The 11710-nt window shown below is 37.5% G+C and overlaps 1 protein-coding gene across 1 annotated transcript in view; it reads right to left on the reverse strand.

Moving 5' to 3' along the window:
• PIWIL2 (piwi-like RNA-mediated gene silencing 2) overlaps window positions 1–11710 on the reverse strand; it is a 59164-nt gene that overhangs the window by 34639 nt on the left and 12815 nt on the right. Inside the window, exons 10-15 of the mRNA XM_005864600.1 lie at window positions 7398–7586; window positions 6737–6821; window positions 5975–6064; window positions 4219–4359; window positions 2845–2958; window positions 1679–1867 (exon numbers count right to left, since the gene is read on the reverse strand). Of these exons, the coding sequence (XP_005864662.1) occupies window positions 1679–1867; window positions 2845–2958; window positions 4219–4359; window positions 5975–6064; window positions 6737–6821; window positions 7398–7586 (808 nt within the window). The remainder of the gene's footprint in view (window positions 1–1678; window positions 1868–2844; window positions 2959–4218; window positions 4360–5974; window positions 6065–6736; window positions 6822–7397; window positions 7587–11710) is intronic.

The raw sequence follows: 11710 nt of genomic DNA on the forward strand, positions 1-11710 counted from the left end.
AAAACACAGGCTGCACATAGGGAGCCTATGGGCTGAATCTAGCCAATAGATGTAATTTTTCAGTCCTTATAATGATTTGTAAGTTTTTAAGTTATTAACAGTTAAACATAGGGAGATGCACACATATGCAAATCTAGATTTTTGGCTTCTATTGAAAACAAATTAAAAATCAATTTGACAATGCTGGGCTTTTTTTTATCTGCAGTTATGGGGTTTACTCTTTTTGGTTCATTACAATCCCCTCCTGGCCCACTCCACTCATCTGTGTTACTCATCTGGCTCCAGTAGACATCTGAGTTTGTGATCTCTAACAAAGAGAATAATAAAACAGAATGCCATAAAGATTACAGAGAGACAGTAAGACCAATATGAGTTAAATCTGGTAAACACTATGAATGAAACTCAGATCCATGCTGCATGAAAGCTGTTGGCAATACACACTCAGGAAGAGAACACAAGAAGTTGTGAAATGAGGGAGTTGATATACTAAACTGGGGTGGTTTTTTTTTTTTTTGTTTTTTTTTTTCAAAGCAGAGCAGACTTTATCAACCACCACGCCTGGGGGGAGGGAGGCCACAGCAGAGTACACAGGCATAGAAAGTCAGGAGGAAATTAATATAATTCTAGTATTAATCCCACAAGAACCGATCTTCAAGGACTAATTACTGCCAAAATCTTTCCTCTGCTTTTGTTTCCTCCTTGATATTCTTCCTGTTTTATGTACATACAGATAAGAACTGCAGGCCTGAACTACTGAGATGGGAGGACTATGACCTGCTCAGCTCCAGTGATCCTGATCCATTATCAGCATGGAGCTAATGGGCCATCTGCCAAGTTCATCACCAGAGCAATTTGACTCTAGAGCCAGACCAGACTGGAACAGCTCAGTATTGAATCGTGCAAGATGGCACCTGGCTCAAGAAGTTGCTTTCTGAGCACGACATGTTCTATATAGATAACGAACTAAAGTTAAGTCAGCTATTCTGAGTCAATTATGTGAACAGAACACCAGAGTGAGTGAGAGTGCCAACATAAAATAAGAAAAGCAAAATTAACTGAAGGACATAAAAGCTATTTTCTCTTCTTTCTTTCTTTTTTACTGATTTTTTTTTTTTTTTTTAGAGAGAGAAAGGGAGAGGGAGAGAAACATAGATGTGAAAGCAAAACATGGATCAGCTGCCTCCTGCATGCCCCCTACCGGGGGTCAAACCCGCACTCAAACCAGCAACCTTTTGGTGCATGGGACAACATCCAACCAACTGAGCCACACCAGTCAGGGCAAGACTATTTCCTTAGTTCAGTATTTCATGTGCAGATAAATAAGACACAGGTTTCTGAACAGCATCAACAGCTAATTGATAACCAAGGTTATTTAAAATCAAGTATTCAGCCGAAACCGGTTTGGCTCAGTGGATAGAGCGTCGGCATGCGGACTGGAGGGTCCCAGGTTCGATTCCGGTCAAGGGCATGTACCTGGGTTGCGGGCACATCCCCAGTGGGAGATGTGCAGGAGGCAGCTGATCGATGTTTCTCTCTCATCGATGTTTCTAACTCTCTATCTCTCTCCCTTCCTCTCTGTAAAAAATCAATAAAATATATTAAAAAAATAAAATCAAGTATTCAAAGTGTTTTAGAACATTCATCCTATAAATCTACTCAAATTAAATTAATTTATTACCTCAGCTCTCAACATGGATTGAATGGTTCTGACATAGGTCTCTATTCGATCATCCTTTAGTTCAACCCAGGCCGGAGGGCTCATGCGCATGCCAATGGGGCCAGCTACCTTCTCTAACATGTTAACCAGTTCTTGGGCCTGGTCCATTGCTCTCTTTGGGTAAAAGAGTGCCCAGAAATGCATGGGGACCTAGGAAGAACCACAAGCTACTTTTAGTACTTCCCATAACTTGAACACTCCAGACTCATATCTTGAAAATGTTATTAGAAAATAAATTGCTTTTTACTCTCTCAGCTTGAGTCCTGCCTTACCTACTTCCTATTACTAACACAGATGTGTGTGATAAGTAAATTGGGGCATAGAATACTATAACATACAGCAATGAGAATTGTAGCTCTACAACCATACCTAATAATAGGGTAAAACTCACTAATACAAGGTTGAAGAAATAAAGCTGGACATACAAGAATGTTTACTGTATGATTTCAAACAGCTGAAACAAATCTATGTTGTGAGAAGCCAGGGTTGTGGCTATTCTTGGAGTGTGTAAGGTGAGAGGTGGATAGTAACTAGGAGCATGGATGGGTGCTTCAGGGCACTGGTAAAGTTGTGTTTCTTAACCCTTGGTGTGGATCATTCAGGTCTATTTAATTTGTGAAAATTCATCAGCTATACCCTTTCAAGTGTAGTTTTTTCTTTAAATATATTATATTTCAATGAGAAGTTTTAGAAACAGATGTGTACTTTTTGTGTGGCTATAAAGACCAAGTTAGCTGAAACATTTCAAAATAATTATATACCATTTTGTTCTTTGGTTATCTTAGTAGGAAACTTTTAATTTTGCTTGTTTCATGAATGAAAACACCTTCCAGGAACCCCCAGGGAAAAAGAGGGGGAGGGAAGAAAGGAAGAGTGAGTGGTAGGCTGGCGCTATAAGCAACTTATTTTCTTTTCCTAAATCCATGATAAAACAAAGGGCTTACCTCTAACAACTCATCTAACAAAATAGCTTACTCTCTTTGAAGGACTCTGTTTAGTAGATAATTAAGAATGGGAATTCAGCTGAAACTTTCTCTCAAAAAGAGGACACTAAACCATTCTTCCTTCCTAATTTCCACCATTTTAGGAATACTGGTCCTCTCTTTACCACCCTGAAAATCACTCACAGTCAAGATGGGAAGGTCTCTGGTTATTTCCTTAATCCAGTTTACTTCCTGAGATGTGATAAATGAAGTATTTCTTAAGTTAATTCTTTCCATTGGCAGAACACGTCCTTCAATCTAAACAGAAAAGAAAGTACCTATGACATGAGCCATCTGCAAACACTATTTAGGAAAACACTAACATTATTCTCTCTGGGGTCTGGTCAGCTCCACAACATAAACTTGCCCGTTACAACTTCTGGAAATGGCAGAAAAATGAAACTGCTAGCAGTGGGAGTCCATGTCAATAAAAACCCTGGACATATGCAGGTAAAATTTTTACAGGCACTGCTCTTTAGTTATTGAAGCTTCCAACATGGTTTCCTAATAAAGGGATTAGAAAACATTATATTTTTAGAAGCAGAGAATGCATGTAAAACAACTATAATTTAAAAGTGAACAGGAGCATAATATTAAAATATATTTTAAGGGGAAAATTGAAAGTAGAAAATTAAAGGTAAAGCCCAGCCAGCATGGCTCAGTGGTTGAGTGACCTATGAACCAGAAGGTCATGGGTTCGATTCCCAGTCAGGGCACATGCCCAGGTTGCAGGCTTGATCCCTAGTGTGGGTCATGCAGGAGGCAGCCGATCAATGATTCTCTCTCATCATTGATGTTTCTATCTCTCTCTCCCTTTCTGAAATTAATAAAAATATTTTTTTTAAAAAGAAAAATTAAAGGTAAAGTTTCTTAATAATGATGAACATAAACTACTATTCTACTTTATACAAAGAAAAAGCTGAAAGGAAAAGGCATAAACATAATGAAAGAACAAATTAAAGTGAAGAATAATAAATCAGTTTCACCTAAATATCCCTAAATAGGAAGATAACTAGGTTGATGATATATCAGTATGATGGACTATTTTGCAATCTTTAAAATCACTTTTTAACTACATGTAATATAATCCTGTTTTTGCAAAAAAAAATAAAGTGCAAGATACACACCATAGAAAATTGAATGAGTCCACACTCAGTAGTGATTATCTCTAGGGAAGTGTAATTATGGGGGATTTTTACTTCATATAACCTTAACTGTTTACTTTTTTTTTAAGAATGTATTTTATCTATGATTAAAAAATTTAATTTTTAACACAATGAGTAACAATACTACTATTAGCAAGAGTGTAAAGAACCAGACTCATCTTATGCTTATGAAAGTAATTTGGACTGGAAAACTGAAAATTAGATAAAATTTAAGTCAATATTCCTTTGCTACCTAACTGACTAGAAATTAACAGCAAGAACTCCAAAATAAAGATAAGATAGGAAGTTATCACTTAGTCTCACAAAGTTCTGAAATCCTTGTTTTCCTACCCTGTCACATCTTCTGGGTTACCTTATGTACATCATCCTGCAGATAGAGTCCCCAACGTGTTAGTTCATTACTGGCTGTCTCATTCTTTGAAATTCTCTGTATCAAGCATTTCAAAGCTTTATGGTGCTGTTTGGGGCTCAGGTTGATCTGCTGGGTCAAATCCTAAATAAAATTAAAATGGATATAATTACTTGTATTACTTTCTTCAATATGAGGTTAAATAAATCCCAATGAGTCTTAAATGTTTCCATAAGAAACCTCCTTTACATTGAAATCTGTAGAAATTTTCAAATATTTTTAAGGACTTTTTAATAAATACTCTCAGGAATGTCAATAAAGTGTAAGATTAAATATTTAAATCATAAAAGAATTTTAAATGTTATTGTTTCTTTCTCCCTTATGGCATCTAAGTCTTACCTCTTTTTCAAAGCTATGTTCTGAATTTAAGATTCCTAAAAGATTCTATGAAACAGGAGCAAAGGGGCTTGATTTTACCTATTTAACATTTGGGGAAAAATGCTTTGTGCCAGGCACACAGCTCAAGGTAACAAAATGAGAGACCAGCCCTTCAATGTCAACATTTTTGTTGTTGTTGTTAAGAGGTTAGTTCAGGGTAGTTGCTTTCTAAATATTTATTGTTGAATGAATATCTAACAAATGTGTATGAAGATTCTGAATCATATAAGTGAGTTCTTTCTTTATTCTTCTGAGACTAATAAATTATACAGCTGTTGTTCCCTGGGAGGCAGTCAGGGTCAGTAAGTCTATGGAACTATATAGATAGCTTTGTGATTATAAAGTCATTAGGCAACTGGGAGTTGTAAGGAAGGAACCTTGACCCACATATTAAAAGCACAAGTATCAGAAGGTAAACAAAAAAGAAACTCCTACGTGAATTTAAGCATCACTTCAGATACTTTATGACAGTGGTTCTCAACCTTCTGGACCTTTAAATACAGTTCCTCATGTTGTAACCCAACCATAAAATTATTTTCATTGCTACTTCATAACTGTAATGTTGCTATTGTTATGAATTGTAATGTAAATATCTGATATGCAGGATGGTCTTAGGCGACCCCTGTGAAAGGGTCGTTTGACCGCCAAAGGGGTCGAGACCCATAGGTTGAGAACCGCTGCTTTATGATGTTACTAAAAATAGATGTGGCATCTGAGAAAAACAAGGTCCCAGGATAAGACAGACATGGATTGGCAAAGGGAGGCAGCGGAGTATCTCAAGGGTGGGAAGCCCCAGGAGTCACAGAGTGTGGAGGTGCAGCACTCAGAGTCTGGACTCATCTTTGCTCCTATTTCCTATAGAAACTGAGCCTAAAACTTCCAGGATACTCCTAGGCCCCACAAGATAAACTTCTGTCCTTTTACCTCATCCTCTGACTTGCTGACTTTTTCCTACATTATCTCTTCCATCCCTTCAAATAAACTGAAGGTTTATAGAAATGTTTTTTAAAAATGTAGTGCTCCCAAAGAATCTCATTTATGATCAAATGACCAGTTTGTAGTCATCTATCTGCTTGGTAAGAGTGAATTATGTTTCCTTTTTACCTTATTTCTGGTCACTCTACTGTTCTAATAACCTTCAAAAGGAAGCTCTGATTGGCTTTTCCAGTGTGTGAGAAGGGAGATGGATGGATCATGTTTTACAGAGAGGAAAACTGAAGCTTGGAAGAATGAACCCGCCCAGGTAAAGATGCAAGCCTAGCACAGTTCTAGCTCAATCTTCTCCTGAAAAGGTCGCCCACTCAAAGCAGGCATTTCTCACCTTCATGGCCCTGAAGTCCTTCTTCATCCTCTCAGGGATCCCAGTCATGAAGGAAAGCTCAGGCAGCAGCAGGATTTCACCTTTCAGCAGCTTTGAACAGAGAATGGAGAGGGAAAATAAGGCAGGAAAAGAGGATCCTGTTCTCTGGCCTGTACAGGACATGCCATCCCCAGTGCTGGCCCTGCAGGGCTCTCACTGGCAAACTAAAGAATATAAAACCCCAAAGGGCAGTGAAACACTATAAGTACTTTACCCTTTTACCTTCAGTCACAATACTCATAGCTGTTGTATTAGGTAAAGGGAAAATTATTGAAAGTGTCAAAAGGAGAGCAAGAAGTAGAAAAAAAAAATTTGACTCTTGAGCTTCCAGACAAGCCAAGACAACACATTCTATCAAGCTGGTGCCTCCACCTTATCTTAGCCTGTCAACCTTCAGCACTCACATTTAAAACAGAAGAGTCAGGTGTCAAGGCACTTTGCTCTGGCCCCAGCCCTCTTTATTAAAATGTCTAAAACTTTCCTAATGAATCCAGTGTTTTAATCTTCTTTTGCAACAAATTCTCCTGATTGCATAATCTAATTAGCTCAGATGAATATTCAACTTCTCATGTAAATCTCAAATGCAAATCCTATGGAGGTGGCAAGAAGACACAGACAAAACTCTGCAACAGCTTTCCCCAAGCACACTGTAACCATTGCTACTTGGCTCCTAGGGCTGTGAAGAGGCCAAAAGCGGCTGGCTGATGGACACCCCCCACTCACCATCCCTTGGTTATTCTGTCTCTCACTGGGCCTGTGGATCAACAGTGGCTGGTCCTCTTCCTTAATTGTAATCCCATAGTTTTTGCTACAGGACAAAAGCAGGAAAAAATTTCAGAAGCAGTATCACTACTCTTATAGCAACATAATCTGAGTCTCTTAAAACCAGGACTGAGGTACAAATTTGCCTAATACCCTTGTCAAGGGCCCATTGGAAACTCATCACAGCGTATTTATATAACTGGAAAAAGCAGGTTCAAATTATTGTTGCAATTAAACAGAGGAGAAACAGGCTAATGGTCAAGGAAAGACTGTTTAAAACTGCATCAGGTTAAAGGACTTAGGCAACTAGAAAGGCAAAATGATAGTCGAATGATTAATGACTTGCATTTAATCTCTCCAAGCAGACTTCTAACCAAACCAGCAAAGGAAATACAATCCAAACCCATGAGATTAATTTATGAAGTAATTTCCAAAAGTACTAAAAGGAATGAAAACTGTAAGGGTTGCCTATTCAGGTCCAGTCCCACAAAGGAGTTAATTCATTCTTATGCGCATTACCAATATAATTATTTTAATTGTATGCCACTATGGAACTCAATATCCTGCTACAGAATGGCAGACTATGTCCCCCGCCCAACCACGCCCAGTCTAGTCTCTCTACCTGTAGTATTCCAAGAACGTGATCTCCTTCCCATCAGACATTGTGAAGCTATCTTTTGGAGTCTTATTCCAATCGACATCATCAATGCGATAGGTACGGTTGTTGTATCGGGTTATGACAATATTGCCAACCAGAAGCTTAGTGCACTCATCCTGGAAGTTTTCTTTGTTCTGCTGATACATGGCATGCCTTTGGAAAGAAACGAAAGACGTCTGGATCACTTTTGTATACACAAAGCAATATGAAAGGGATTGGTGATACAAATAAGTACTTTAGAGGTACACTCACAGCTATATAGCACCAAAAGGCTCCAGTTGTCTCTTTAAAGAGATAGGAACTCACCTCTTTTCTTTTTAACATTACAAAAACAAACAAACAAATAAAAACAATCAACAAAAAATAACGAAAGGATAAAAATCAATTAAAAAACAGCAACTACAAATGAATAAAATTCACTGTATTCTTAAAACAGGTGGGGAATGCCCAGCCTGCAGGCTGTATAAGGCCCAAGAAATCACTTGGTCAGGCCCTACCAAGGCATCAGGGTTGATTTAATTAAATATTTGACCAAATTCAGCAGGCTAACTGTTAAGTTGATAGTTTTGTATGGCCCGTGAATGATGTTATAAATATCCAAATGGCCCATGGCAAAAAAAAGGTTCCCCACCCCTGCCTTAAAATAAGATACTTAAGACATCAAAATAATCATTCTTATGTATCATCATTATTAGGGACAATAAAACATTTTTTTAATTCTTTTTAAAAAAATATATTTTATTGATTTTTTTACAGAGAGGAAGGGAGAGGGATAGAGAGTTAGAAACATCGATGAGAGAGAAACATCGATCAGCTGCCTCCTGCACACTCCCTACTGGGGATGTGCCCGAAACCAAGGTACATGCCCTTGACTGTAATCGAACCTGGGACCCTTCAGTCTGCAGGTGGATGCTCTATCCACTGAGCCAAACCAGTTAGGGCACATTTTTTAAACTATATTTGTCCTTCTAGCTCAGCCGTGGGCAAACTACGGCCCACGGGCCGGATCCGGCCCGTTTGAAATGAATAAAACTAAAAAAAAAAAAGACTGTACCCTTTTATGTAATGATGTTTACTTTGAATTTATATTAGTTCACACAAACACTCCATCCATGCTTTTGTTCCGGCCCTCCGGTCCAGTTTAAGAACCCATTGTGGCCCTCGAGTCAAAAAGTTTGCCCACCCCTGTTCTAGCTGAAGGAAGAAACTATAGTATCTGGTGAAGATGCTAAAGATGCAGAGATGAAAAGACTCACCATAAACAAATGTACCCTTGCGGTAATCTCTCTAATGGTGCTGTAAGCAAGGCCACACAGGAAATTTGCATAAAGCATGTCTGAATATGCCCAGGGAGTCAGGAGAGTTTACAGAAGCAGCTGATACCTGCGGGAGCAATGTGCTAGGCAGAACCACCAGGACAGAGGTGTGAGTGACACTCCAGGCAGAGGTAGTGGTGTGTAGAGGCAATCAGGGATCTGGAACAGGGGAGAGTGAGTAGGTGAAAGAGGGACAGAAGATGCTAAGTGTAGGTTACAGACAGGCAGGGTCCAAATATGAATTCCCTTGTAAGTCCAGGAGCAGAGAATGGACTTTTTTCTGTGGGCCAGTGTCACCAGGGTATGTATATTCCTCAAGAACACTAGTCCCTTGAGAGGTCATGAGGTTCCACAATCAAATAAGTTGAGTCCATTCTGCATCTTATAACCCCTTTTTTTTGAGATTCACAACATATATTAACAGATCAGGTTGCTAAAGGAGAGAAACATATTTAGTTTCATTTACCTCCTATGAAAAAATATTTTATTTTCTAGTTCATCAAAGGAAGTTGCAAAATTCGTACACAGAACCTCACATATGGAATTGGTACAACATTGTTAACTAGGCTGATAGACCTTATTCAGTGTTTGCCGTTTTGTTTTGCATACATTGATTTGTGTACATAGTCCTATGCAATTTTATCTCCTTTATACGTTTATGTAGCTACTACCACAATCAGTCACGAAACTGTTCCATATCAACATAAAGCAACTATTTCATGTTACCCCATTACAGTCACATCCCTTCCCCTTCTCTGCCCCCTGGCACCCACAAACTGTTCTAATTGTTCTCTATCTCTATAGTTTTATCATTTTGAGAATGCTATATAATAGAACATCATGCAACCTTTGGGACTGACATTGTTCACTACACATAATGACCATGAGAACCATCCAGGATGTTGTATCGATAGTTTATTTGTTTTGATTGCTAAGCTGTATTCCATTGTATGAAGGTACCAGAGTTTGTTTAACCATCACTTGTTGAAGGACGCTTTGGTTATTTCCATTTTTTGCTATTGCAAATAATGCTGCTATGAACATTTGTGTACCAGTTTTTGTGTGAATCTAAATTTTCATTTCTCTGGGGGAAATGCCAGAGTGTGTGACTCCATTAAGTACATGCTTCATTTTATAAGAAACTGCCAAAAATATTCTCTGGAGTGGCAGAACCATTTTATATCCTACTCACAGTATACAAGGAGCACTTTCCCTATCTCCTTACCAACTTTTGATATTTTCACTATATCTTATTTTAGTTACTCTAATAGGTGTGCACAACTCGCATTTCCCTAATGGCTAATGATGTTAAATGTCTTTTCACATACTTATTTACCTTCTAAATCATTCTTTGATAAAAATATCTTTAGCCCATTTTCTTAATAGATTGTTATTTTCTTTCATCTTTACTATGGTTTTGCTGGTGTTACATGTTCATTATAAAATAAAAATAATATAAAATAAAAATAAAAACACAATCATAAAACATAGAAATTGAACATGGTTTGTAATCCATTCTTCACAGAGAACTACTTTCCTTAAATTGTGAATACTAGTAATTGGAAAAAGAAATGTATAATCATGTCAAATACACTGTTTTGCTCCTTTTTAAAATATTCGTACTGGAGAATATGTTTATTGATTTTTTTAGAGAGGAAAGGGGAAATGGGCGGGGGGGTGGAGAGAGAAACATCAGTGTGAGAAAAATCTATTGGTTGCTTCCAGAAAGCATCCCGACCAGGGATTGAACCCACAACCTAGGTATATGCCTTGACCAGGACTCGAGCCCACCACCTTTTTGGGGGTGTATGGGATGACGCTCCAACCAACTGAACCACCAGGCCAGGTTTGTTTTGTAACTTATTTTTAACTTAACATTATCCTTTGGATAGTCTTTCATGTTAGTACAAATACATAAGGTTCTTAGAACAACTACTTTCAAATAAGTCATTTTTCATCCCAAAGAACTAAAATTTGCCAGCGTTGGTTTTGAGTTATGAAGACAATCTAGTACTGGAAAAACCTATGAATATACCAATGTAATAATGATCATAAAAAATTAAAAATGAAAAAAAAATTTAAAAATGTAAATGTAGTAATGACATTATAGTTATATTTTTAAATGAAAGTCAGCGCTCAACCACTGAGCCACGCAGGCTGGGCAACAAATTAGAATTTAAAACTCAGAAAAATAAAACACAATCCAGTCTTGCTACAGTATATTATCTGAAATGTTTAGTTTTCAATCACAAACTGTTAGATATACAAAGAAATGGGAAAGTGTAACCAATAACCATGGGGGGGGGGGGGGCCAATAAAAACTAAAAGTTTTTAAAAAAGTAAAACCAGCCAGCCAGTGTGGTTCAGTGGTTGAGCGTCAACCTATGAACCAGGAGGTCATGGTTTATTCCCAGTCAGGGCACATGACTAGGTTGTGGGTTCGATCCCCAGTAGGGGGTGTGTAGGAGGCAGCAAATCAATGAAGTTTCTCTCTCATTGCTGTTTCTATCCCTCTCTCTCTAAAAATCTACAGAAACATATTAATAAAATTGTGAGAAAATATTTAAAAAATAATTCTGAAAACAGAATTCCTTGACAAGTATTAAAGCCTAATAAAGCTACAATAATTAAAACAATATCACATTAGTTTTAACCACTGGGTCAAAATGAAGTTTTCAGAAATAATCCCAAGTATTTTAGAATATGATAAAGGTAGTGATTTAAATCTAAAGAAAACATTTTTCAATAAATTGTCTAATAGTACCAAGACAATCATACTTGTCCTAATATCATACCAAGATAAATTCCAGGTTAACATTGGAAAACATAAAATAAGTAGACCTTTCTAAGAAGAAAAATGAAGGCAGAAAACAAAGATGTAGTGATTTTTAAAGACATCTACTTTTTATTTTTTGTTAATCCTCGCTAGAGGATATTTTTTCCATTGATTTTTAGAGAGAG

The sequence above is a fragment of the Myotis brandtii genome, unplaced genomic scaffold (genome assembly GCF_000412655.1).
Source record: "Myotis brandtii unplaced genomic scaffold, ASM41265v1 scaffold19, whole genome shotgun sequence".
Taxonomy (NCBI): domain Eukaryota; kingdom Metazoa; phylum Chordata; class Mammalia; order Chiroptera; family Vespertilionidae; genus Myotis; species Myotis brandtii.